Here is a 26,548-nt window from a genome sequence, read left to right on the forward strand (position 1 = left end):
TAAATTTCTAGGCTGTTTGTTGCAAGCGTTGGGCTTCCATTACATCTAGCCTGTCACACCCAAACCTGGCCACTTGGGGCACAACTAAACTTAGTAATGAAGGAACAATTTCTACTTAGTGACGAAGTCTAGGTCAAATCGTGGGGACGAGGCCAATCCAGAAGAAAGCCGAGAGAATCGTTTGAAAAGACGTAAAGAGAACAAGACGAAGTGGGGTGGGCCAGAAAGAGAGGAAATGATAAGAACATTATCTTTGTAATTTGGGCTTAGACCTCATGACAAGAATATTGGGCTCAACAGCTCAATATTTAGGCCCATACTTGGGCCCATGGGCTACCTTCGTAAATTGACGCACAGTGTCAGTAGCAGTCGACACCATATAAAAATGGCCGGACCTGATGGGCTGGATATTTCAACCTAGCCCGTGAGAGGTATATGGGCCGGGTCTAGCAGGGCTCCTTGACTTTGATCAACAGACAGATCTGGCCCAGCCCCAAACAAGCCGGGCGTGTCGGGCTCACATGCCGCTGGCCGGTTTGTCATCTATACATGGTAAATTGAAGAATAAGATAATTTCAAGAAGTTGAATAAGAGATTTTTTTTAAGGTAAAAGATTTTGTATTTTTTTGTGGGTGTAGTGCTTTTCAGTCTCTGTGACCTTGTTCTTGACATTTTCTGCAATCATCATCTGTTGCCATCCAATTTTAGCTGGATGACAACCTTTGTTCTGTAGAGATTGTTTGCTTGTACTGAATTTGCATTTACTTTTCCCTGCCAAATCCCAATAAAACAAAAAGGCTAATGATATTCAGAGAGCACAGTCACAGACCACAATGAGAGGGAGAGAGATAATGGGTTCTTCTACAACGTCTCTTCTTCTCCTTCTCTTTCTCTACTCCACCAATGTTGCAACAGCTACAACCGTAAAATCACTGCCAGCACTTTTTCCCCGAGCAACCTATCAATCCTTGAGTGAGAATCCTAAGAAGTTGAAACCAAAGATTCCGTACAAGACCCACTACTTCCCTCAGATTCTAGACCACTTCACTTTTCATCCAAGAAGCTATAAAATTTTCCACCAAAAGTACTTGATCAACGATCGATCCTGGCAAAGGGGAGGACCAATTTTTGTTTATACTGGCAATGAAGGTGACATTGATTGGTTTGCTTCCAACACTGGGTTCTTGCTCGACATTGCTCCCAAGTTCCATGCCCTCCTAGTTTTCATCGAAGTACTGAAACAATGATTAACCATCTTGATAGAAATTGCTTCTCCTTTTTTTTTGTTAATTTATTGTGATTTGTGAGCAAAGTTCAGTTTTGTAATTGGGTGTGAACATTCTGTGATGCATATGTACTTTCTTATGAAATATTTCCAGCATAGATTTTATGGGGAATCACTGCCATTTGGAGATGACTCTTACAAGTCAGCTGAGACATTGGGGTTCTTAACTTCACAGCAAGCATTGGCTGATTTTGCAGTTTTGATAAGGAGTTTGAAGCAGAATCTGTCCACTGAAGCATCTCCTGTGGTGGTCTTTGGTGGTTCCTATGGAGGAAGTAAGTAAAAAAATATGACCAAATTGGGTTTGAAAAAGCTAATGAATTCATAATCCTGTTTTCAATTTCGATTGTGTTACATGAGAGTAATAAATTCAGTGGCACTGCACCTTTGTTCTATTTGGCATTAATGGAACAGCCATAAATGTGTTTTGTAGCACTGTGCTTTTAGTTGGTTTAGTAGTAGTCTTTACTCTAGTTGGAAATTTTGTTTTAGGTTGTGTTCTTCATTTCTGAAACTATTCTCTCTTTTAGTGCTGGCAGCATGGTTCAGACTGAAATACCCACATATAGCTATTGGTGCCTTGGCCTCTTCAGCCCCTATTCTGCAGTTTGATGACATTACACCATGGTCAAGCTTTTATGATGCAGTTTCCCAGGACTATAAGGTTATTTCTCTCTCTAGTGGATCAAATTGTGAGAGTTGTTTTGAATTTCGGTGTTCCACTTCTACTAAGTTCATTGTGTATAATTGATATGAGCAGGAAGCAAGCTCGAATTGCTATGAAGTGATCAAGGGAAGCTGGGCAGAGGTTGAGTCAGTAGCTCACAAGGAAGGTTTAGCTGAACTAAGCAGAAATTTCAGGGCTTGCAAGTAATCCTCCCCGTTAACTCCTAGAGTTTATAATGAAAATGACAGAAAGGAAAGGGATGTAAAACAAACATAGGACAATTTTCCATGAAATCTGCCCTAAGAGTTTTCTTTCGATGGATGAGCTAGTGGAAGTAGACTCTCAAATCCTCAATGAAATGCACTAATATAATCTATGAGGCTTATTGCAAGCTTATTATCATTCAAGTGAATTCAATTCACTTAAAAGGGGTTATAAGTTCCAAATTAATTCGTATGTGAGAATACGAGAAAGTTGACAACATGGAAAATTACACTGCTTTCCATAGCTTAGGAATGATTTTGGTCATGCCTTGGTTTGTAGACCTTATACTAGTAGTATTATTTTATCAACATGCAGGCGCATTAAGTCAATGTATTCAGCTCGGGACTGGTTAGAGGAAGCTTTTGTTTACACTGCTATGGTGAATTACCCAACGGAGTCCAATTTTATGATGCCATTACCTCCATATCCTGTGGAGAAGGTAAGACTTACACAAAATGCACGCCTATATTAGCATTGCTGAATATCGATTTAGCTTTAGTTTCAATCCCCTAAAGGCTCCGCAATAATTTTATTTCCTTCAAATTTCTTCTTTCTGTTGAAGATGTGCAAGATTATTGATGGATTACCATCCACAGCTTCCAAGCTTAGCAGGGTTTTTGCTGCTGCAAGCCTTTATTACAACTATTCAGCAACTGAAAAGTGCTTCCAGTTGGAAAATGAACCCGACTCTCATGGTCTTCATGGTTGGGACTGGCAGGTGCATACTCTTTTGTCATAACAAAGATTCCACTGATTTTACTCCTCAATATGTAATATTCGGACTGTTCTTTCTGATTTATCAGCAAATATCCACTTTATAACGACAATCAATGATTTATGTCTGAAAGTTTGTGGTTGCATGAATAAATATTTTTCTCTTTAATCATGCAGGCATGTACAGAAATGATGATGCCAATGAGTTGCTCAAACGATAGCATGTTTCCTTCATATGATTTTGACTACAAAGAGGCCAAAAAGGACTGCAAGAAGAGCTTTGGCGTTACCCCTCGACCTCATTGGATAACTACTGAATTCGGGGGAAAAGTGAGTTCCTCTTTTCCATTAAAATAATGTTTGGAATTTGAAGTATTGACTGTAGATTGTCTTGGCAGAGAATTGACCAAGTATTGAAGAGATTCGGTTCCAACATTATATTTTTCAATGGAATGCAAGACCCTTGGAGCAGAGGAAGGTAAGTCCATCCTCTCTTCGTTTATTCTCCAGTAGCAATCATAATTCCAAACTTTTTGGTTCTCTCAAAAAATTCTGTGTCAACTTGTTTTGTATTACTCAGTGTTCTGAAGAACATATCTCGCAGCATTGTTGCTATTGTCGCGGAGAAAGGTACGCAAACTTCAAGTCATTCTACATACCTTTGTCAAACCATATTTCAAACCTGAAGCTATACATATTAGCTTCAACATGTAGCATTGTTGCTATTCTCATTGCAGACATGTTTTGTGATTGCTCTGGATGATAGACCAATTAAAGCTCTAATTTGCTATATCATCAGGAGCACATCACGTCGATCTCCGAGCAGCGACAAAAGATGACCCAGATTGGCTTGTAGACGTGAGGAAGCAAGAAGTCGAGATTATTAAGAGTTGGATAGATGAATACTATGCTGATCTAAAACAACGTTACAACAATGAATGAAGTTTTCCCAACACATCCTCAAGCTGGTTTTGGCTGAGAAGTATTTGTGGTGCATAAATATTGTATTTGTATATCATAAATTTCAATTGCCATATATCATATGGATCATGAATTCATGATTGATTTGGATAAGGCAAATGCAATGGTTGCTTATTTGCTGGGTCAACAAAAATGTTGACCCGGTCCCACCTCTATTACACAAAATATTACACAAAAAGTCAAGTTAAACACGTATTCTAATACAATCATATCAGCAAAACACATATTCCAATACAACCACATCAACAAAACATAAATTTATGTATAATTTCTCTTCTCATCCAACATGAAGGCCAATAACATTTCATTCCTCTATATTATCGGGATGGGTGTGGCTGGAATAATTCCACCCATCACAGCCATTGCATCATCATTGATTGCACTTAATTACCTTATCAATCAAGTGCTATCAATGGCTGGGATGGGTGGAATTGGTTGGAAAACACTTATCCCAATACAGTCAGATAAGCAAAACACATTTTACAATACAGTCACATCAATAAAAGACAACATCTTTATTGACCCAATGATACTTTACCATTGCATTTGCCCTAAATGGGAGGAGGTGTTCATTTTGTGACAGTATTGGGCCCAACCTACCATGTTGGGTAAAGGCCCTTTATTAGGCATTTAACATCAAGACAGTTGTCTCTGATGTTCCATTTTGTTTTGCAGAAAAATATTTGCCTTCACTTGTTCTTGCTTTTCAGCATTAAATGGTGCATATTGTGTGCTCATCTCTAAGAATGAATTTAACAGAAATACAGCGTAACACCCGAGTCATTGATTGGACTGATAAGTATAATGTATATACAGATGATCAGGTTTCGATCCTCTTTATTTCAAAAAATAGAAATACGGCATATACAATTATCTGAAGAAAACCATCCCGATGGGTATTTGCCTTTACTAAAGTGAATCTTATAAATAATTGAAAAAGAGAGAGAGAAATTATGGGCTTTGGGAGATCAAATCAAAGATCCACCGACTCATTGATTCTTGTAAGGATAATGTTAGAGACCCTAAAATTTAACTCTCAAAAATCTCTCAAATTTATGTGACATTAAAATAATCATTGATTAAAAACACATATAAAACCTACTTTACATCTAATACTTCATATTAAATGGGGGTTTTTGATCACCTTTTGGGATGTCAAGCATTATTTTTCTTCTAAAACTGAAATATCACACACGGACTAAAAGCGGCTGCCCCGTGCACAAATGTAGGAAGAGAAGGAAAAATGAAAATGAAAGAATATTTACCAGAAGCGGAGTGTTCTTACTCATTAGAGTATTGCACAGTACACGCGCATTGAGAAAGAGAGAGACGGAGAAACAGAGAGTGGGGAGAGATGTCAAGGCGATCAGGGGCTTGCTTGAGGTGTTGTTTGGTGATTTTTGCGATAGTATCAGCTCTGGCCGTGTGTGGCCCTGCTCTCTACTGGAAATTCAAGAAGGGCGTGAGATTGGGTGGTTCTGCTTCTTCTTCTTCTTGCCCTCCTTGCATCTGTGATTGTCCACCTCCTCTTTCCCTTCTTAAGATTGTTCCGGGTATTGCTCTCTCTCCATATTATTACTACATCCTTTTTTTTTCTCGTAGGGCATTTTGGGATGTTTGTTTATGTGGGTTGTTGCCAATCATTGATTTTATTCGATCATATGTTGCATAGAGTACTGGATCTGCTATTGTTCCTAATTTTTTATCTTGAGCTCGTTCAAAGATAGGCCAATGGAATAGTTCTTGATAAAAGTGGAACCCAGTTGTTTATTGAAGTTTATTTCCTAAGTGGTGTCCATTAACGCTGTGTGTAAGGTACCCGGTTCATCAATTCCCTTTATTGATCTGCTGTGATTGGTGTATGGGATATGAGCTTCCTCTTTGATAGGCTTCGTGAATGTTTCCAACAGGCAAAGTACATATATTTCGTCATATTTGTTACATTCAGTTGGTTACATACTTACATAGTTACATCCAACTGGAGTGGATTATAACTTGCCTTTTCTTTCCTTCTTTGGGAATTTCCTTTCCTCGTTGTTGTGTTTCCATTGTAACTTACCATGTAGGGGGAACACCAATTTTAGTTTTCGATGTTGAAGAGATCAAAGTAAACAGAACTTAGAAGTGTTTCGGAGGATTATCTGTTGTCAAAGTTTTTGAAATTGGACTTATGAATGAATGTTCAGGCTTTCATTGAGTATGTCTTATGAATGAATGTGCTGTGTGTTATTGAACGACTCTATATTGCTTCATGAAGAGGTATTCTGAATATTTGCATTGGCATTTTTAAGTTTCTTGATGCTATATTAGCAAATTGATTTTTATTCATAAAATCTTGTTGGGTAGCAAGGCTATTAGATTAATCTCATGGTTCCAAGTGCTGCTGGGATTGATTTGAGAAATTAGCAGGAATTTTGTGGCTAGAAACACACTGCAAGTAGATATTGGATGATTATGTTCATGAGTACAAATAGTTGAGTTCATTAGAAACATCAGATCAGGAACAATTCGTAATGGTACCGCATGCAGTTTTCTGTTTGAGAATTATTATATGATATTGATATGCATTTTATGGATCCTTGTGACCTTTATATCATTTTGGTCAGTGTAGTTTCATGGAAAACTTGACAGTCAATAGTGATGTAACCTTTTCTTTGTCAATGTTATAATTGCCATGCCCTTTCTGTGATTGTGAACTAACTTCTGTTACTTTTCTAGCTTTTCCTCTGTTGTCAATAACTGATGGGCGCTAATGTGTTCATTGTGTGTACTAGTTTGATGGATTATGTAAACTTGTGTACTTTAGTATTTTTCGAGCTTCGTTGTTTTGTTAGGTGAATTATCCTATCCCTGTCCTGCATCTTTGTGAAGTGTAGCAAGTGAATTATGGTTGAGAAGATACACATCCAGATATTAGTTTCTTTGTCGAGAAGTGCATATCCCTTTCATGGCTGTGATGGATAAATTGAGAATTGCCTTGTGGCTGTAAGACGAAAGAAAATCCATATCTCAAGAGTCAAGAAAGAGAAACATGTCCTTATCATTTTAACATGTTCGATTGCTTGTTCATATTTCCTTTGTTTTTTTCCATTTCATCATGCATTGTGGTTTAATTCAGTGGCATCAGCCCTTTTCCACCTGATCATGTGAAGCTATTTTAAATTTGATGCTAAATCAAGACTCTTTTTGCTGTCTGATTCTTCATATTCTGAGTGATAGTACTTTTGTTTTTCCTCTTCATGTTTATTGTGTTTTGAATGACTGGCTTAAATATATATGGTAACCATCTTCTGCTGTTCTCACTATTTGCAGGGTTGGCCAATCTCTCAGTCACAGGTTAGAATTCATCCTTGTATGCCTAGCAAATTCTTGTCCTCTTAGGTGATTAAAAAAAAAACTAGTGTATTTTTTCTCTCCTTTAGCTAGAAATTTAATCCCCCCGTTACTATTGTGACTATTATCAGCATAAGCACAATTTCATCAATTACAGTAGAGGTTGGTTGTCCTTTCAGCCTAGTTTGCACGAGTTTATGTATTTCTTTTTCTTTTTTGTTCCCTGTTATGGTAGATATTCTTTTTTGGCAAGGTAATTGAAGAATTTCTTAATAAAAAGGTTAACAAGAGTATCAATTTAGAAGCTTTCCCATGTCAAATTTCAACCATCGAAAGGTTTCGAGTTTCGACAGCTGCCTCTTTGTATGTTGTCTCTCCCATATATTTGTGGAATTATGATCACATATGTTTTAGTATTGATTATGCTTACAATTCAGATTGTGGAAGTAATGACCCGGAACTCAAGCAGGAGATGGAAAAGCAGTTTGTCGACCTCCTAACGGAGGAATTAAAATTGCAAGAAGCTGTTGTTGAAGAGCACAACCACCATATGAACATCACACTGGCCGAGGCAAAAAGGGTGGCTTCCCAGTACCAGAAGGAAGCAGAAAAATGCAATGCTGCCACAGAAACATGCGAGGAGGCAAGAGAATGGGCTGTGGCATCGCTTACAAAGGAGAAAAAGCTTACTTCCTTGTGGGAGAGAAGAGCCCGCCAACTAGGCTGGGGTGGAGAATAATTGTATGATTTTGAACCATTACGCTTTACATCCTCCGTAATTTATACTGGCAAAGCAAGCACAGCACAGTGCTTGTCTTCTTCCAATAGTGATGCTCGAACACATGTACTCTTCGCAATTGAATTGAATACATCAATACACAATAATTTTTCAAGGAGGTGAAATTCAAAGGATAAAGATACAATTATTTAAGTCTCTCGCAAAGGCACAACAAATTATCCTAAATTAAAAATCACCAAAAATTGCGAAGTATTAATTTGTCTCCCAGGGAAAATTCATATTTGAGTTTCATTACTTGCTCCTTGATAATTTGTATCTCCTTAGATTTATCGTCCACGAATGGGCAGCGTCCCATCCGATATGAATCCATAGGAGCAATGATAATTTTCTCCAACGCAATTGCATTCTGAATCAAATATATTGCAAATTCCATGTCAATAGCATGCCCTACAAAGCCATCAAATTCCACTTCTTTAAGGCAGTGGTGTGGACATTTTGGGGTCTTCTTTCGATTCCTTCGACTCCTCATCTTTTCCAAAGTTAGCTCAATCCAACAAAACTACAATGAGAGCTAGCTAGTTAGGAGAAATAAAATACACCCCTTAAAGAAGACAATTCACAAGACAATGTTAATAATATGATTTATTACTGAGAGTAAGATATACTGGACTTGTCTAAAACTTGTCTTTTTTAGATATTGGTTGTCTGATGGTAAGAACTCCTACTGCTTATCAAAAAAAGACAATTAACAAGACAATGTTAAGAATATGATTTATCATTCAATGTAAGATATAAAGGACTTAGTCTAAAACTTGGCTAGCTTTGTTAAAAAAAATTCTTTTAAGTACTAAATATGTTCCCACTGAAGGAATTTGGTGCCAATAACTACAAGTAAGCCATGTAGACAAATAGATTATTCAAGCTGCGATTGGATTTTGCATCCTTCAACCTTCCTTCTCATATTACAGCTTTAGTTAGCTTGGTCATACCTCCTTAATCTCCCCCAACTAAACTATACTTACTGTTTTGCTGTTAAATTGCTGTTTCAGTTTTCAAAAAGAAAATCTTGATTAAAATACAAGAAATATCTAGTGCTCCTCTAACATTAGATTGAATGTCACAACTCACAAGAACAGACATAAGACAAATATCTATGGAAATTGCAATAAAGGATTATTCATTTATCTGTATCTTGATCTTGTAAAGAAAATTGCTGTGTGCTTTTTATAATGACATGCAGCCAAAGTAATTCACCAGTGTCAAAAGAAAAGCGTAAAACTAGAACACTTACGTCCAATGCAAATCTAACCAAAGAAGGAGCTGCCTCGATCAAAGGAGCAAAGGCAAGAAGAGTCTCAAACTCGCGTCCATAAACCTTCAATTCAAAATTATTGAGGTGTGCAAGCAAAGGGAATTTACGACGTTTTACCTTTTCCTAAATAACATCAACATCATAGACACGCATAAGACAACATGATCCAATCAAATTAAAGAAAAGAAATCTAGGAGAAGAGAAATAAGAAAACATAATATGAAGCACGCAAACCTCGAGTTGCGGCACAGCTAGTTTAAGCGTCACTAGTTGAGATGCAAAATTTGAAAGATGGGGAAAGTTACGGATAATGTATTCAGAATAGTTCCCCCGAAAAGATAGTTCAACGAGTTTGGGTACATTCGCGAAAGTGATCTTTGCCCCTAGACCACGATACTCGAATGATAAGAGATTTGCTGCAGAGATATATATGCTTCTCAAATTGTCGCAATATGCTAGCTTCAAGTACTCCAAGCAAAGTGATTCTCCAGAAACTTTAAGACCAACCATAGAATCTGAATATTCAACAGATAACTGCCTAAGAGATGGGCAACTAGCTATCAAGTATTCAACAACACATCCACTTATGTTTACACCAATCAACTCTAGAGCTGTAAGGGATCTTCTACTCTTGAAAGTAGTGTCACATAATGGGGGGAAAGAGTAAAGCTTTTTATTATACGTAGCCATTGAGTACTCCTGAAACTCCATCACCAGCCGTTTAACTTTCTTTTCAAATGCAAAGTAAACCCATTTGTCAATATGACAAGAATGTTTTTCATCCAAATCAAACTGCACTCGAAATTCGTCTACGGAATATCCCTGATATGCCTCCAAGGCAAGATTTACCCAATCGATATATTTGTCCACAAGCATCTTATTATCACGTGCTCCCAATATTTTTCTTCGTTCCTTCAGGGCAAGAGAACGAAACACTTGTGAAGGATCAAAATCCAAGTTGGGAATAAAAGTCCAAACCTTGCGCCATCGTCGCGCAAGGACACTAGTCCTTGCTGCTTCTTTCATTGATAAAAGAGACAGAATGGACAACAGAACTTCATCTGGTAGTCCACTTATCTTATCCTCCTCTCTCTTCTCTCAAAATCAAAAAAGAAAACAATTTAGACATCTCATCAATATATCTCTATTCTACCAAAAAAAAATTAAGAATAAATTTTAAGATTGATAATTCAAAACTTCAAGATGATGAACAGGTATGGAATTCTAAGTTTTGTACCTTTTGTTTTTTTGCACGTACAGATTTTCGCAGCCACTTCCTTCCCGTTATAAGCTTAAACATCATTCTTAGAATAATAAACAATAAACAAGATGTAGATCCAAAGGATTCTCACAATCGAAAGATGCGAAAAAAAACTTTGACCTTTGACAGAAAACACGAGCAGTTGTTAAACTCTCCGATGGGCGTGTCTTGTGAAAAATTCTTCGCCTCAGGTTACCTACCAAAGAAAAATACTTCGCCTCACGCCTCTTGTTTTTTTGGAAATATCAGTCTTAAAATAGTAATGCCTGAAAGATTTTCACAATGGCTTCAGAGTTGCGAAAAAAAAAGCTTAAACACCAGCAGATCTCGTATTTATTAATAGTTTATAGAACTGTGTGAGCTCTCTCCAGCAGAACCCCCTTCTTCTTCAAGGTTTTGTTTTGATGTCGTATTGGAATTATATATCGGAGAAACAAAGGAATCAGGGTTAATATAAGAAGACACTCACCAGCAGAACCCCCTCTTTAAGGTTTTGTTTTGATGTTCTATTCGCACTATATATCAGAGAACAAAGGAATCAGGGTTAGATGGCCCATAAGCGAAGACGGGACTGTTCCTGAATATTGGTTTGAAGCCCAATAGACCCAATTCTAAATAGAATACTGAAGTCCACAGATCCTGGCCCAATTCATTCTAATCTAACTTTCAAACACATATAGCCCATGGCTTAAAACCCCAACCTAACTCAATTTTTTTTTTCCCAAGATGAGATTAAGAGTTAATACAATTTTTGGTAACTGAAAATGTTGGCACATTCCAACTCAATCACCAAATATTCAAATGTTACAACTTAACAACTTAAATTTGTTCCAATCTAAAAATCCGATAAATTTCCTAGCTGCTGACGTGACGTTAAAAAGTGTCAAGGTGGCATTAAAAATTTAAATAAATAATTTTAATTAATTTGCTTCTCTTTCACACTCTCTCTTAAACAAGAGATTTATCACCAAATCCATATCTATAAACATCATTCTTGTTCTGCTTGTCAATTATCCAACCCGACCCGGATCGCTCCCCACCCGAATCTCTCCCCCCATGATTGAAACCACCAGACCATCAAGTACAGATCCAGGCCCCCCCATTTTGGAGTCTTCATCTGCAAATGCCCATCAAATTGCAGACGATTCAAAATTCAACAGTGGAGCCCATTTTGGAGTCTTCATCAAACCATAGTCCACAATATATAAAGACTTTGTTAATGCTAACAGGCCCAATTAAAAGCCCAACTTTTTGTAGAGCCCATTTGAAGTCCTCAATTAATTTATTTTATTGATTATTATGAGCTGCCAAATTTTTTTTTGGTCTAACCTGTTTAATATTATATTCTTACTTTTTATTACGATATGATATTTTCAATTGATTAATGTGAATATATATTATAAGATTTAATTGATCTTGAACCACATATATTAATTTAGGTACTTAATTAGAATATGCTCTTGTCTGGTAGATGACCAGAAACAATTTTCTTCTCTATCTTCTTCTTATTTGATGAGAAACCTACAGATCCCTAATTGAAATATAAAAATTCCTACACCATGTAATTAATATTGTTCTAATAACAAAAGTCATGAGTAGACATATAGTTTATGCCAAGTTGGTACAAATTATGAGCTTAATTAATTGCAATGAGCCAATGAGGCTGGACTAATCATGATCGATTTCCAACCGATTGTTCAATTTTATTTTATTTTCCGGATTTCAGACAATTAGATTTTGATTTTAATGGAGAACTATGTAATTTTTTTTAAAAAAAAGTATACCAATCGATCAATTTAGATTTTTCGGATTTTTTCTTACGACTCTTAAAAATACCAACAAACAGCAATTAGAGCAATCAACATCAACAGTATATCCATTTGGCAAAGGTTTTTTTTATATAAATTTGAATACATCAATGCAAAATAATTTTCATCAAGGATATGAAATTTAAAGGAGAAAGATACAATTATTTAAGTGTCTCGCAAAGACTTTAATGATGCACACCCTAATTAAGTACGAAAAAAAATTATCCTAAATTAAAAATCACCACATTAAAAAGAATAAATATACATCTAAACACCACATTAAAAAGAATAAATATACATCTAAACGTCAAAAAAATTGCGAAGTTTTAATCTGTCTCCCAAGGAAAATTCAGATTTGAGTTCCATTACTTGCTTCTTGATAGTTTGTATCTCTTTCAATTTCTCGTCCGGTGGGTAGCTAGTCCAAAATGAATGCAGAGGATCAATGATAATTTTCTCCAATGCAATGGCATTCTCAAACAAATATATTGCAAATTCCATGTCAATAGCCTGCCCTACAAAGCCAGCAAGTTCCACTTCTTTAAGGCAATGGTGTAGACATTTTGGGATCTTCTTTTGTTTCCTCTTTCTCCTAGTATCCTCAAACCAATGGAACTACAGTGAGAGCGAACCAAGTTAGGAATAAGAAAATAAAAGAAAATAGACCCCTTAAAAAAAACAATTTACAAGACAATGTTAAGACGATGTTAACATTCGATTTAATATCACAACTCACAAGAACATAAATAAGACAAAATATCTATAGAAATTGCAATAAAAGACTATTCATTTATCTGTATCTTGTAAACAAAATTGCTGTGCGCATTTTACAATGACATGCATCCAAAGTAATTCACCAGTGTCAAAAGAAAAGCGTAAAACTAGAACACTCACGTCCAATGCAAATCTAACCAAAGAAGGAGCTGCCTCGATCAAAGGAGCAAAAGCAAGAAGACTCTCATCCTCACTTCCATAAGCACTCAATTCAAAATTCTTGAGGTGTGCAAGCAAAGGGAATTTACGAGGTTTTTTCTTTACCTAAATAACATCATAGACAAGCATAAGACAACATGTTCTAATCAAAAGAAATCTAGGAGAACAGAAATAAGAAAACATAATTAAGCATGCTAACCTCGAGATGCATCACAACTAGTTTAAGTGTCACCAGTTGAAATGCAAAATTTGAGAGCTGAGGAAAGTTACGGATGATGTATTCAGAATATCTCCCCTGAAAAGATAATTCAACGAGGTTGGGTACATTCGCGAAAGTGATCTCTACCGCTGGACCAATATACTCGAATGATGAGAGATTTGCTGCAGAGATATATATGCTTTCCAAATTGAAGCAAAGTGCCATCTTCAAGTACTCCAAGCAAAGTGATTCTCCAGAAACTTTAACATCAACCATAGATTCTGAATATTCAACTGATAATTGCCTAAGAGACGGGCAACTAGCTATGAAGTATTCAACAACATCTCCACTTATGTTTACACTATTCAATTCTAGAGCTATAAGGGATCTACAATAATGCAGCCTCTTAAAAGTGTCACATAATGGTGGGAAAGAGTAAACCTTATCATTACGCACAGCACGTAAGTACTTCTGGAAATCCATCACCAGCCGTTTAACTTTTTTTTTCAAATGCAAAGTAAACCCATTTGTCAATAGCACACTTATGTTTTTCATCCAAATCAAATCGAACTCTAAATTCGTCAATGGAAGATCCCTGATATGCATCCAAGACATGATTTACCCAATCGACATATTTGTCCCTTTCCACAACAAGCATCTCATTACCAAATGTTCCCACTATTCTTTTTCGTTTCTTCAGGGCAAGTAACGCTTGTGGATCATCAAAATTCAAGCCATCGTCGGGCAAGGACACTAGTCCTTGCCGCTACTTTCATTGACAAGAGAGACAGAATGGACAACAGAACTTCATCCGGTAGCCCACTTATCTTATCCTCCGCTACATCATATTCTCTCTTCTCCCAAATAATAATTAAAAAAAAAACAATTTAGACATTTATCAACATTTCAGGAAAAATATATATATTCAAATTCAAGATGAACGATGAATACAGAACAGAACACAAAAGAGTGCCGTCAGTCATGGAATTCAATTTTTGTAGCTTTTGTTTTTTTGCACGCAGCCACCTTTTTCCCGTTATAAGCTTAAACATCACTCTTGAAATAGTAAACAACAAGATGTAGATGCCTGAAAGATTTTCACAATGGCTTGAGAGATTCGAATAAAGCTTTGAACTTTGACAGAAAACACCAGCTGATCGTATTTATCGATGGTTGATACAAACTGTGTGAGCTTTCCAACAGAGCTCCTCCTTCAAAGTTTGAGGGTTTTGATGTTCTACTCCCATTATATATCGGAGAACAAAGGAATTAGGACGAACGTACGAAGAGCTGGTTAGGGGTTAGGACACTGTTCATATGCTGAGACAGATGAATTAGGTAGGGTTTGAAGCCCTAAATACCAAATTCTAAATAGAATACTGAAGCCCACGTCCTCATATCAAGGCCCAATTAATTATAAAGATTAGTTTCAAGCACAATAGCCCATGGCTTAAAACTTGGCCCTAACTCAACTTTTTTTCCCACGACGAGATTATGAGTTAATACAATTTTTGGTAAGTAAAAGAGTTGGCACATTCCAATTCAATAACTAAATATTCAAACGTTACAATTTAATAACTAATGTTTAAATTTGTTCCAATCTAAAAACTTGGGTAAATTTCCCGGCTGCTGATGTCACATTAAAAAGGTGTTAAGGAGGCATTAAAAATTCAAATAACTAATTTTGATTAATTTGCTTCTCTATCATCCTCTCTCTTGTTCTGCTTGTCAATTATCCAACCCGACCCGAATCTCTCACTCCCATGATTGAAACCCACCCGACCCATCAAGTACAAACCCAGACCCGATTTTGGAGTCTTCATCAAAAAAAAAAAATTAAAAAACTTTGTTAATGCTAACCGGCCCAATTAAAAGCCCAACTTTTTTTTCTTGTGGAGCCCATTTGAAATCCTTTAATTAATTTGGATTAATTTATTTTATTGATTATTCGGAGCTGCCAAACTTTTGTTTTCCTAACCTGTTTAATATTCTATTCTTACTTTTTATTACTATATGATATTTTCAATTGATTATTGTGAATATATTATAAGATTTAGTTTATCTTGAACCACATTTATTAATTTAATTAGAATATGCTCTTGTATGGCAGATGACCATAAACAATTTTCTTCTCTATCTTCTTATTTGATGACAAATCTAAAGATCCCTAATTGAAATATAAACATTTCTAGAGTTGACTACCATGTAATTAATATATTCTAATCACAAAAGGCATGACTAGACATATAGTTTTATACGAAGTTGGTACAAATCATGAGCTTAATTAATTGCAATAAGGCTGGACTAATTAACTTCATTAATGTTAATCTCAACTACTAAAGATAGTAAAACAAATGGAAAGAAAAAAAAGGGGAGAAGTTTACTTGTTAACCAATCATGTATGAGTGGAATTTTTGATTGAATTTGTGATGAAAGATCGATAGTTGATATAAGATGTCATGCTGTTGTGAAAAATTAATGTATTTAATTATACCTAGATTCAAATATGTTCTAATCATTACGACGAGACTTTAGGAGATCTTGTTGCATATTAATATTATCCCCTTATCCCACCAAGTAGATTACATGTTTTATTTGGAGTTTTCATCAATCAATTTTTAATTTTCTCATTGGGTATTGATCATCAATTATTTTGCACTAACTAAAGGGAAGTTTGTTCCTTAAAGAGATTTGTCGGACCACGCGTTAGGATTCAGTCCAACTCACATTATTGTCATGTGAGAAAAAATTTCCGTGCGGGTTTGATTTTTGAGATTCATATCGAATGTTGTATAATATCATACTTAGTTACCATAAAAAAAAAAAGTATTGGACCAAAGTTGTTCATATAGTTAGTTAAATGAATTTTGGATGCTCAATTTGAATTATTCTATGCTGCATAAATTAGATTTGGCATACAAGGAGATTGATTGACAAAAAGAAATTTAAGGATTATTCTTGGAACCTGCTTGTCTTGATTCTTTCATTAACATTTGAAGAAGTAACATTTCTTTATAACATACAACTATATAAACATACTATATACAAATATGATGCGATTAACCTGTTGTATTGTACATACCAGGCAAGATAATCATGAATATATATATATATATTATATAATGGAGTTGGGAGTAGTATTGGTTTAGGTGGGTTGAGGTGTAAAGAGGGAGAGGCGATCACCTGAAGTGAAGATGTGATTGGTACAAAGACAAGGACATATACCCACAACATTTTCGCCATTTCCATTCATGTTTCTTTTTTTAACCATATCCTTTAAACATCTAACATGATCTAAACTCTATTATTAGATCCGTGCGCACACAATTTTTTATTCTAACGATATGATAAGTTGGATCAAAGCACAACACGTGACCATAAAGAATTGCTCCCAATGAGTATCGAATTCAACATCGTTAGAGTCCATACGGTTTGGTTTCAAAGAAAACCCATTTTATTAAAGATGTTAACGTTATTCATCAGTTACAGGCAAAACCATACCCTGCCTTCCCTATTGATTTGGTCACACACTTGCCTACGCAGAAAATGTCAGCTTTTGTTAGAAAATATTTGATCTTCCACAATGGTGATGATGGGAAGTACAAGAGTATTAATAACCAATATGTATTATAGTGTGGTCCATGTCTAAGACAACTCAAAATTCCATCATGCTTACCTACAATAATAATTATATTTATCCAGAACAATAATAGTACAATATTTATAGGGATTTGTTCACATTTTTAAAAAATGTACTTCAAACAACTATATTATACATTTTATATTAAAGAATTTATCTAGAAGATCTCACAAAGAGTCAATGATCAAGGATCATGTATTTGTATATGTTCATCACAATTAATTTCTTTCTACTCCTTTTATTTAGTTTGGTTGTGTTAAGATTCGTATCTCATATTAGTTCGTTGTAAGCCATCGATGTGATCATTTATATATAAAGTTTAAATCCCTCTCAACTAAAATGATTCTTTTAAATGACAAAACCATGTAGGCCTTAGACCTAGAGAGGATAATACATTTTCGAATTGTTTATATTGAATTTAATACGGTGCTTTCACAAGTATCCAATTATCTTATATTTGCTTAGTTACCTAATTCAATATACGGTTCAATGAATATGGTTTCTAGACAGCTAACCAAAATTGGGTGAACTAGTTAAGGTAGTAGTACTACTTAGACGAAGACAATGTCATCATAATACCATTCATGTGTTGTTGGTCGTTGATTAAGCAAGCAAATCAAGAATATAATTTCAAAGAGAATATTTAAAAACAAATGTAGTCGTAGACCCAGCCCACATTGAGTACCGGGACAATGTGTTGTAATCAAGATCCTGCATGAGTCATAATATCTTTATTATTGTGAATTAATATTGTCATTGAGAAATGAAGAGATCATAGTTGTAGTAATATTTATTAATTAAAATTAATTATATATATTTAAATTTTTAAAAGAAAAACACACATACAATACACCCCAAGTTATGAAGATAAATATTCTCTTTGGAAGGGGCAAAATTCTGAATTGGGACTCGGAAATTATACATTAATATATTTTGTCTAAATATGGGGATTTTTGTTGTTCCAATGTATACAAGAAAAACAACCAAACACATATATTAATGTAGTACTTGTGAATTCATAAAGAAATATTGTGTTTGGACAATGTATGTGGCTCGAGATAGAACCCCTAGAACAACAAGTGGGTTAATGTAGGCAAGTTGGATAAAATATTAGTACAGTCCTAATTAGTGGTGTCTAGTGTCTACTTTTAATTATTAGAGAATATCTTGTCATTTTTTCATTTTTTTTAAATACCGTTAAGAAATAACTTCACGTTAAAATCGAATATTGCACACATATATGCCTAATCCAGTCGATTACCAATCGAATCACGTTGATTTATTTTTTTCATCTATAATTCAACTTCATACTCTTTTTTCCATTGAAAATAACTATGATATGCATTCATTGAAATTGGCACCAAGAGCTCGAAAATTTTAAAAAAAAATTCCTAGAAAAATAATATTTTACCGAAAAATGAGAGATGAGATGATAATAGGCATGCATAAGCTAGTGTCATATTAGTGCATTACATACAAGGATTGCATAATCGTGACATATATTCATATTTTGTTCTTACCGATAAAAGCACTACATTTACCATGATATCTTCTCATACTTCACTCGATCGTACGTGTTAGTAAAGAAAATATAATTTTGTATCATAATTATAGTAATAAGTCAATTTATCCATATATATTTACACATAATTGTGTGATTTTGTGCATTATATATTTTTTTTGTGTTGTTTTAACTACCTAAACTCTAAATCTTTAAATCCATTACAAGGTGACCTCATGGAAAATCAAAAGAGTTATAGTTTTGCAAGTGAGCCGTTAGTTAAACGACAATCACATTGCACATAAGAAATCACCCACCCATTAGGTCGTAGGTTTGAATCCTATCCCCTCCCTACATCTCTGTTTCAAAAAGAGCCATAGTTTTGAGTTGCAATTCATGTGTTCTTGTTCTTTAAATCAAAAATATTTTCCATCGTTTAGAGTATATTTATTTGGATTCCAGGGAGTATCGGTGGACTTCGTTAAACCCGTTTATTTTTTAGCCGTTAGATCATAGGATGTAGATATAACGGCTTTCATTTTTAAATTTTATTAAGAAAATTATTGTGAAAGAAAAAAGAAACAGCCGAAAGTGGGGGGAGAGGGATTTAGAAATCGGCGGTGAAATTGAAGAAAGGAAAAGAAAAACAATTTTGGCGGCCAAATGTGAGGAGCGTGGTGTGGTTAAGCATACTCGCGGAGTTTGTTTAAACTAATGAACTCGCTTTTACTTGCTGACACCTAGCGAGTACAGCTTGGGGCTTCATGATTAGACTTTAAGAATGCCAGTTAATAAGCAATTATGAGTGATTTGTCTGTTATTAGAGGTTTTGATCATAACTTATTAGACGCGTACGAATGTCAGATAGCCACCTTAAAAGCGATCCCTAATGAGACGGACCAGATCAATGAACCATTTTATCTTTTATCAAATAATTTTTTAAAATTTTAAAATAACAAATGATAAGTAAGCATAATTTTGGCGTTAAATCATGTTTTCAAGTGTTCCAATTTATTGAGAACCACGACCAATTCAGATGTTATTCATATGTATGGTATTTTAAAGAAGTTTCAAGTTCGAACCTCCTCATCATTTTTCCTAATATTCAAGGAAAAAAAAGTGTTCCAATTTATTTTGTTTAATGAACTTTTTTTTTAAATGAAAAAAAATATAATCTGATTTATAATCTTACATACTTGTCACTTAAGAGCACTTGCATCAATTTATCTTACCGAATTTTCTAAGATACAGATAAAATGTTAATGTTCTCGGTTTTACATATTACCTATCGAACTACTACTAAATCAAATTGTCTATCCGTTTAAAAAAAATAAATTATCTATCATATTCACTATTTTATTAAAAATAATGGTTCACTCTTTTTTTTAATAGTACAAAAAAGGATGACAGAGGAATTTTGTTTGAGTAATATGATGACGATGTCATGATATTTTTATGAAAATTTTAAAACTATTTTGTATGTCAAAATGGGCTATTTGAAGTTTTGAACATCTTCCAATTAGTTAGTGATTAGAGGTTATCCCAATACTAAGAAGTGATTATACAAAATTACTATTAGTCTATTTTATAACTAAGAAGTTGAGCAGACGCGCTTGGATGCGAATGCAGAAAATACCCCACATAGAACCAGAGGGAAAAAAAAAACCATTAAACGAAAAAAAAACTCCCAGTTTTTTTCTATTTAATCTCTCTAAACGAGCCATCAAAGAAACACACAGAGAGAGCTTCACCTGACAATAATAATAATAATAATAATCATAATAAATTAATAATAAACATAAAATCAAAGCCAGCTACAATGTTCCCTCTTGGGTTTCTCTTCCCCTAAAAACACAGTCCTCTCTCTCTCTAAATTTCTTTATATAGAAGTGTGAATTTCGAAAAGAGATCAATCGATCGATGCAGCCTTGTAGCAGAGAATTGCAAGCAATGAACTCTCTCATAACCCAATCCCTTCAAGACCAACAACAGACTCACCAAACCTCCCAAAACCCTCACTTCGATCCCACCTCATCCTCTCACGACGACTTCCTCGACCAAATGCTCTCTTCTATCTCTCCCTCTTCATGGACGGACCTCAAATCCCCCTGGGACCTCACCTCCAGCGGCAGACCACCCGCCGACGACACGGCGCCAGAGAATGTTGGATTCCACTTCGATGAGTCTGCCATTTTGGCCTCCAAGCTCCTCCAACACCAGATCAGCGGCGGTGGCTCGGCGAAGATGATGTTGCAGCAGCAGCAGATGTTGATGCCGGCTAACAGAGCGGGTTTGGGGCCTATGCCGTTGTCTCTCGGGAATGGAAACGACGTCGTGGACGGGTTCAAGTCGCCTACTAGTCAGGTAAGTAACCAGAGAGAGGGATTGGGGGTATTGATGTAATTAGCTGCGATTGGATAAATCAGGATCGCGCGTTTTGTTTTGTAGGGAGGAGATGGTACCGTCCAAGCCCTGTTTAACGGGTTTACTGGATCTCTGCACGGGTCGGGTCAGACACCGAACCATGGTCAACAGCATTTTCACCATCCACCGGTACATCTTCAGCTCTAAAAGCAAAATTGTTCGACGTTCTTGAGATAACTGTCTTTTAATCTTTATTATTGTTGTTTATTACTGCAATTTCGGCAGGGAGGGACTATGCAAGCACATAACTATGGTGTTCCGGGGGCAGTGATGAATCAATCTCAGGCTCCGAATCCGACTCCGGCCCAACCAACTGGTGGTCAAGCAAGTGGTTCAACTGGTGGTCAACCGGGGCAGCCCAGGCAAAGAGTCAGGGCTCGAAGAGGTCAAGCCACTGATCCCCATAGCATCGCTGAAAGGGTACATGTTATTTGCTTAATTGTCTCTTCAAGACCTGTTTGGATTTGTCAGAAAATGATTGATTGGCATCTAAAATCTCAATTTGTCTTGTATTTATTTCTCTGAACGTAAATATGTTATTGGCGCAGTTAAGGAGAGAGAGAATTGCAGAGAGAATGAAAGCTCTGCAGGAACTGGTTCCCAACGGAAACAAGGTAATAAAATAATTGTTTGTTTCTTGAGTTTCCCTGCTATGGCGGTTGTGAAATACTGAACTCTGTGTCTCTGTGTAACCTCTTGTGTAATATTACTAAAATCAAGGGTTATTTTGGTCACTGAAATTTTCTACTTCCATGGTAGTCATAACTCGTAACTCCCCTAATATTCTGGCAAAATTATTCTATAATTCTTTGATTAGTTAAGTGAGAAATTCTGATGCATGGGAGTGTTTTGTGGAATGACAGACGGACAAGGCTTCAATGCTGGATGAGATCATAGACTACGTCAAATTTCTCCAGCTCCAAGTCAAGGTATCCACATTTAAACTAATCCACTCAATTCATCTAAACTAATATACACTAATATAGATGACTTCTTTTTTTATGTACAATTAATAATAGGTCTTGAGCATGAGCAGACTGGGTGGTGCTGCTGCTGTGGCTCCTCTTGTTGCTGATATGTCTTCTGAGGTAAATCAAACCGAATCAACACTCTTATGGATCTCAATATTTTTTGTCTTAGTTATCTCAGATACATACACGATTTGATATGAATCACGTGGGAAAGATGGAGATCATTAGCATTTTCGAAACCATATTCGTAGTAGTTTTGATCATCATTTGTTTGTATTAAGGATATTAGTTTGATTATCATGAAACTGTGAAAGAAAAACATATGAAGATTTCCATTTAAAGAAAAGAAAAGAAAAGAAAAGGGAAGAGGAGATATACATGTGAAACACGTAACATCAGGAGTCGTTTTACTAGTTCTCTCTCAAGCACGCAAAGAGACACACTGGCAGTCTCTTTTAGTCCAGAACCAACCACACTCACCAGACCAACTATCAAATACCTAATCACCACAAAACGACAAAACAAAAGCAGCACGCGTGCTCCCCCTCACTCTTTTACAGATTCCATCTCCACGAGTCCTTTTCATCTCTCTCTTGTGGATAAACAAACGTAGAAACACATGTTTTGTTTGTCTTTGTAGGGTGGTGGAGGTGATTGTATCCAAGCAACTGCCAACGGTGGGGCCTCTAACAGCAACGCCGAGAGCCTGACGGTGACGGAGCACCAAGTGGCCAAGTTAATGGAGGAAGACATGGGCTCCGCCATGCAGTACTTACAAGGGAAAGGACTCTGTCTCATGCCCATCTCACTTGCTACAGCTATATCAACCGCCACGTGTCACACCAGGAACCCCATCAACAACCCACTACTCCAATCCAACGGTGACGGCCCGTCCTCGCCTAGCTTGTCCGTGTTGACTGTCCAGTCAGCCACTATTGGTAACGGCGGAGGGGTTGACGGTGCTTCTGTTTCGAAGCCGTGATCACGGCGCTGACTGGCTTTTAGCTTTTTTTATTTTTATTTTAAGGTAAATAAAGAAAAAAGTTGAATAGATAGTGTGTGGAAGCCGTTTCAAAGTCTACGAAAATAGGGACGTCAATATACCTTAATGGTTAGACGACGCCGTATTTACTAGGACTTTGTTTTGGGTAGAGGCTTAGAGCTAACTTCTTTCAACCAGCACCACCAACAGGAACCAAAAAAAGATCACATCAAATCCCGAAAACAAGCTAGTCTTTGTTTTCTTGGGAAGGCTAGGTTTTCTTTTTTTAATTTGTTTAATCGTTTTGATGTAATTTTTTATATAATATATGGATCAGGATTTGGTGTATTATGTAATGAGAGCGTTTTTATTATATTCCATCCATATCATTGATGTTGGTATTATTAAAATCATCTGATTAATTAGTATTTAAACTTTAATAATTGCTAAATTATTATTTCGCCATGTCAATAATGATGAAGGCAGCTTTGATTACTTTTGAGGCTTTTGTCTTTGGATTTGTCCAAGCTTTTCCTTGTGATAGACTTTGGCCAAAAGAAGAATGAATGGAAGGCAATGGATTAGATTTAAAGTCAACTGCGTGTAGCTGTTGTTTTGTTTTTGTATATTGTAACAAAAAGCAATCAAGTCTGAAAAGCATACACTAGAGATTAAGACTTTTTTTTTCTGGGAAGATTAAAGCATAAAATGACAAGTTTTTTTTTGTTTGTTTGAATTTTATTGTGGGCAATTTAGAAAGTGACATAACCCTTGGAGCCTTGACCTTTGTTTTGGAAGTTAATAATGTAACCATGCAATTTTTTTCTCTCTCAAACATACATATATGAGAATATGATTATTGGAGGATCATAATTGGGCATTCCACATATCACATATAAATAAGTAAAATAGGAGATTTTTTATGGGTAAATTGGAAAGAATCTTGTTATAAATCGTATAATTATATTGTTTGCTCTGCACTAAAGTCCATATGATTTTGTACTTAAAACGGACCTTTAAATTGAGAGTGATTGTATCTTTACTTATAAATCATATTGATAGTTTATACATAACCGATACGGGATACAAATCTAAACATATGCAACAAATTTTGGCACAACCAAATAATAGTGCATAGGGTTATAACAAAAACACCATACTCCAAAGAAGCACTACAAAATTGAGCATTGAAGCAATTTGATGTTGAGGTAAGACGAGTTTCTTATACTTGTAAATTAACATTCTATCCAGTGATTACATCAATTGATTGGAGCAGTTAGAACTGGTGAAGGGCTAGGTATGTTGTCCAAATCAAAGATGTTATCCTAAACACAATTGTTTGACCATAAAGTAGCAATAATTCTATTAGGTTTACATTATCGTCACTGTCTTCCATTGTAGTATATCTCTGTCCCTTTTATGTTTTCTTAGAAGTAGGAGTTACGTTTAGACAAGATGTGTGTCGTTTCTCTATTGTGGGAACCAAATTGAAAACTGTGACATTCTTTTCTTGCAACAACTTTAAATTTATGTGCAATGTCTTCGTTAGGTAAGGACACATCACGACCACAACATTTCTCAAATTGGAGAATTGGACGGTCTAGATTGAGAGACCAAACAAAGTGGGAAGCGACTAAGGAGGACTTGAGTTTTGACCCATTACACAATCCATACAGGGAAATGTTTTCTCCTTGACGCGTGATGCCGTTGTTCCGTCTTCCCTGGTGTGAACATTATTCTTTTTGTAAAAAAATAATAAATAAAAATTCTCGTTTATTAATTTTGATCGAGACCCAATTTTGAAATGAATCATACAATAAACAACATTAATCATATACTAATTTTTTAAAACTGAGAATGACACCATATGAGTTTGTTATTTGTATATTCAATATGAACCTAAACTCGGTCATCAAGCCTGCGCAAACAAAATTTATCACCTGACGACCGGATAAGTTAGACTAAAGTACAGTGCGTGGCCACAAATATATTGCTATGTGTGGAAATCGAACTTAGAAGCTCACCCAAGTGGTTTACTTTAAAACATGCTGCCAAACATAACTTAGGGTTTTTGAGTATAGTGTACCTCTTGCGGCCTTCTACAATCTTATTTAGCTGAAAGGACTGTGTGTATTCCTATATGAGTGCTTACCAATTAAAAAAAAAGGAGGTAAGGTTTATCTGCTTCCAGAAGCACTAAAAGCAGATTCTACCAATCTTGGCAGAATGTCATCGTCACACACAGCATGGCTGTGGTAAAATGAATATTTGGAACTGAAATTGGTGGCAGAATGAAGTTCCGAGGGATCTCAGTCTCATGAGTATCAGCTACAAATTGAATGTCAACAAAAGAGGCACATGGGGGATTCTACTCAAGACATGTAGTCCACTCACTACTTCAATCCTCACTAGACACCACGAACTTAATATATCGCTTATTGAGTTAAACTAAATATATTTGCCCATACGTCCACTTCAATGTGAGAGCCAAGTCAGAGCAATATATAGTTCTGTATTACTCTGGAACAAACTATTTAGAATTAGTTCTTCCCCTCTTTAATTTATGTAAACTTTGATTTTATTTTCTTTTTGGCGTGCCGGGCTTATCCGCGACCGTTTGAAAGTTGAAACTCATTCCCAGGCCAGGCTGGGATCCCGGACGGAGCCCCATGAAAGTAAAGTGGGCTGGGCCTAGCACGACCCATGAACACACTGGCTGGTTAGTCCGTTCCCCAATTTCAAAATAAAGCATCCACCATCCTCTGCAGCAACTTATTCCCAGTCCTTGGCTATGAAATCAAAACTGCTTCACATGCAAAACCCACTATCATTGCACGGGTGGTTTTACTTTGGATCTCAAACAATGCCATACTTTGCTTATTCAATCCTGTGGTTATTAAAACGCCACTCTATTTATTTGTTCATTCATCATTGCTGATTTACAATAATAAAATGGCCTAAAGAAGGATGGGTAGTCTAAGCAGATAACAGCGGACAGCATAGACCAAAACCCTTTTACATGAAGAGAGAGATGCGACATGTACAAACTTAGATATCCACTTAAACGATTCATTTTCAGTCCTAGATATGGTACTATGCTTCAATATTTCTTTCTGAAATTTCAGCTCCAATAAATAAAACGAAAATAATTGACCACAGTGACCAAAGACTGAAGTGTGGTTAGAAAACATTAAGCTACCGTTAAAAACTGGTATAACCGTATAAGTAATCAATCTCTACAATGACAATGGATATCAATCAAGGAACTTCAGCAAACGCATGCAAACCTCCACTCTCCATGCCATATCAAGCTAATAAGTATTGACCAATTGCAATCCTCTCCCTCTTACGAAACCAACACAAACACAGACACACACAGAGCAAAGAAAAAGAAAAGGGAAACCATGTTTAGAGATTATTACCAAATAAAGAAAAAGGGTTTTTTTTTTTGGGGGGGGGGGGAGGGGGATACTTCTAAATCTCTCAAAAATGCACTTATGCAACCATGACCATATACTCATCACATAACTTCCA

At 35.9% G+C, this 26,548-nt stretch overlaps 5 protein-coding genes across 7 annotated transcripts; 3 read left to right on the plus strand and 2 right to left on the minus strand.

Annotated features, from left to right (window-relative positions):
• Positions 1–634: 634 nt before the first annotated feature.
• On the plus strand, positions 635–3,998 carry LOC120006444 (lysosomal Pro-X carboxypeptidase). Its single transcript, XM_038856484.1, has 10 exons — positions 635–1,232; positions 1,380–1,560; positions 1,816–1,949; positions 2,046–2,155; positions 2,532–2,655; positions 2,779–2,934; positions 3,108–3,260; positions 3,329–3,408; positions 3,511–3,560; positions 3,730–3,998. The coding sequence occupies exons 1-10, from the start codon at positions 834–836 to the stop codon at positions 3,870–3,872; spliced, it is 1,530 nt and encodes a 509-aa protein (XP_038712412.1). The 5' UTR covers positions 635–833; the 3' UTR covers positions 3,873–3,998.
• Positions 3,999–5,164: 1,166 nt separating this feature from the next.
• Positions 5,165–8,115, plus strand: LOC120005741. The gene is made up of 3 exons (XM_038855541.1): positions 5,165–5,464; positions 7,224–7,247; positions 7,682–8,115. The coding sequence occupies exons 1-3, from the start codon at positions 5,266–5,268 to the stop codon at positions 7,981–7,983; spliced, it is 525 nt and encodes a 174-aa protein (XP_038711469.1). The 5' UTR covers positions 5,165–5,265; the 3' UTR covers positions 7,984–8,115.
• A 77-nt stretch (positions 8,116–8,192) lies between these two features.
• On the minus strand, positions 8,193–14,817 carry LOC120005738 (F-box/LRR-repeat protein At3g58900-like). 3 transcript variants are annotated; one of them, XM_038855538.1, is made up of 5 exons: positions 14,501–14,817; positions 14,237–14,353; positions 9,530–10,285; positions 9,275–9,418; positions 8,193–8,542 (listed from the first exon to the last, which is right to left on the minus strand). In XM_038855538.1, the coding sequence occupies exons 1-5, from the start codon at positions 14,546–14,548 to the stop codon at positions 8,216–8,218; spliced, it is 1,392 nt and encodes a 463-aa protein (XP_038711466.1). In that variant the 5' UTR covers positions 14,549–14,817; the 3' UTR covers positions 8,193–8,215. The 3 variants fall into 3 exon arrangements, with proteins under 3 accessions (XP_038711466.1, XP_038711465.1, XP_038711467.1); XM_038855537.1 differs by lacking the exons at positions 14,237–14,353; positions 14,501–14,817 and adding an exon at positions 10,533–11,002 and having other exon boundaries at positions 9,530–10,387; XM_038855539.1 differs by lacking the exons at positions 14,237–14,353; positions 14,501–14,817 and adding an exon at positions 10,533–11,001 and having other exon boundaries at positions 8,193–8,389; positions 9,530–10,387.
• LOC120005740 lies at positions 12,586–14,225 on the minus strand. Its single transcript, XM_038855540.1, has 3 exons — positions 13,497–14,225; positions 13,259–13,402; positions 12,586–12,979 (listed from the first exon to the last, which is right to left on the minus strand). The coding sequence occupies exons 1-3, from the start codon at positions 14,109–14,111 to the stop codon at positions 12,665–12,667; spliced, it is 1,074 nt and encodes a 357-aa protein (XP_038711468.1). The 5' UTR covers positions 14,112–14,225; the 3' UTR covers positions 12,586–12,664.
• Positions 14,818–20,441: 5,624 nt separating the features above from the next.
• On the plus strand, positions 20,442–23,395 carry LOC120006227 (bHLH transcription factor RHL1-like). Its single transcript, XM_038856184.1, has 7 exons — positions 20,442–21,001; positions 21,086–21,190; positions 21,287–21,481; positions 21,610–21,675; positions 21,925–21,990; positions 22,081–22,149; positions 22,673–23,395. The coding sequence occupies exons 1-7, from the start codon at positions 20,558–20,560 to the stop codon at positions 23,012–23,014; spliced, it is 1,287 nt and encodes a 428-aa protein (XP_038712112.1). The 5' UTR covers positions 20,442–20,557; the 3' UTR covers positions 23,015–23,395.
• Positions 23,396–26,548: the final 3,153 nt, after the last annotated feature.

Source organism: Tripterygium wilfordii, chromosome 9 (assembly GCF_013401445.1).
Source record: "Tripterygium wilfordii isolate XIE 37 chromosome 9, ASM1340144v1, whole genome shotgun sequence".
Taxonomy (NCBI): domain Eukaryota; kingdom Viridiplantae; phylum Streptophyta; class Magnoliopsida; order Celastrales; family Celastraceae; genus Tripterygium; species Tripterygium wilfordii.

Bases quoted from the DNA above. Each gene is read 5' to 3' on its own strand.
- LOC120006444 (XM_038856484.1), top strand. From the start codon at position 834: ATGAGAGGGAGAGAGATAATGGGTTCTTCTACAACGTCTCTTCTTCTC. The intron at 1,561-1,815 runs GTAAGTAAAAAA...TCTCTCTTTTAG, and splicing joins TGGTGGTTCCTATGGAGGAA to TGCTGGCAGCATGGTTCAGA. The intron at 3,561-3,729 runs GTACGCAAACTT...CTATATCATCAG, and splicing joins TGCTATTGTCGCGGAGAAAG to GAGCACATCACGTCGATCTC.
- LOC120005741 (XM_038855541.1), top strand. From the start codon at position 5,266: ATGTCAAGGCGATCAGGGGCTTGCTTGAGGTGTTGTTTGGTGATTTTT. The intron at 5,465-7,223 runs GTATTGCTCTCT...CACTATTTGCAG, and splicing joins CCTTCTTAAGATTGTTCCGG to GGTTGGCCAATCTCTCAGTC. The intron at 7,248-7,681 runs GTTAGAATTCAT...CTTACAATTCAG, and splicing joins GGCCAATCTCTCAGTCACAG to ATTGTGGAAGTAATGACCCG.
- LOC120005738 (XM_038855537.1), bottom strand. From the start codon at position 10,598: ATGATGTTTAAGCTTATAACGGGAAGGAAGTGGCTGCGAAAATCTGTA. The intron at 10,388-10,532 runs GTACAAAACTTA...TTTTGAGAGAAG, and splicing joins TACGTGCAAAAAAACAAAAG to AGAGAGGAGGATAAGATAAG. The intron at 9,419-9,529 runs GTTTGCGTGCTT...GATGTTATTTAG, and splicing joins TAGCTGTGCCGCAACTCGAG to GAAAAGGTAAAACGTCGTAA.
- LOC120005740 (XM_038855540.1), bottom strand. From the start codon at position 14,111: ATGTCTTGGATGCATATCAGGGATCTTCCATTGACGAATTTAGAGTTC. The intron at 13,403-13,496 runs GTTAGCATGCTT...GATGTTATTTAG, and splicing joins TAGTTGTGATGCATCTCGAG to GTAAAGAAAAAACCTCGTAA. The intron at 12,980-13,258 runs GTGAGTGTTCTA...CTCTCACTGTAG, and splicing joins TGGTTAGATTTGCATTGGAC to TTCCATTGGTTTGAGGATAC.
- LOC120006227 (XM_038856184.1), top strand. From the start codon at position 20,558: ATGCAGCCTTGTAGCAGAGAATTGCAAGCAATGAACTCTCTCATAACC. The intron at 21,676-21,924 runs GTAATAAAATAA...GTGGAATGACAG, and splicing joins TGGTTCCCAACGGAAACAAG to ACGGACAAGGCTTCAATGCT. The intron at 21,991-22,080 runs GTATCCACATTT...AATTAATAATAG, and splicing joins TTCTCCAGCTCCAAGTCAAG to GTCTTGAGCATGAGCAGACT.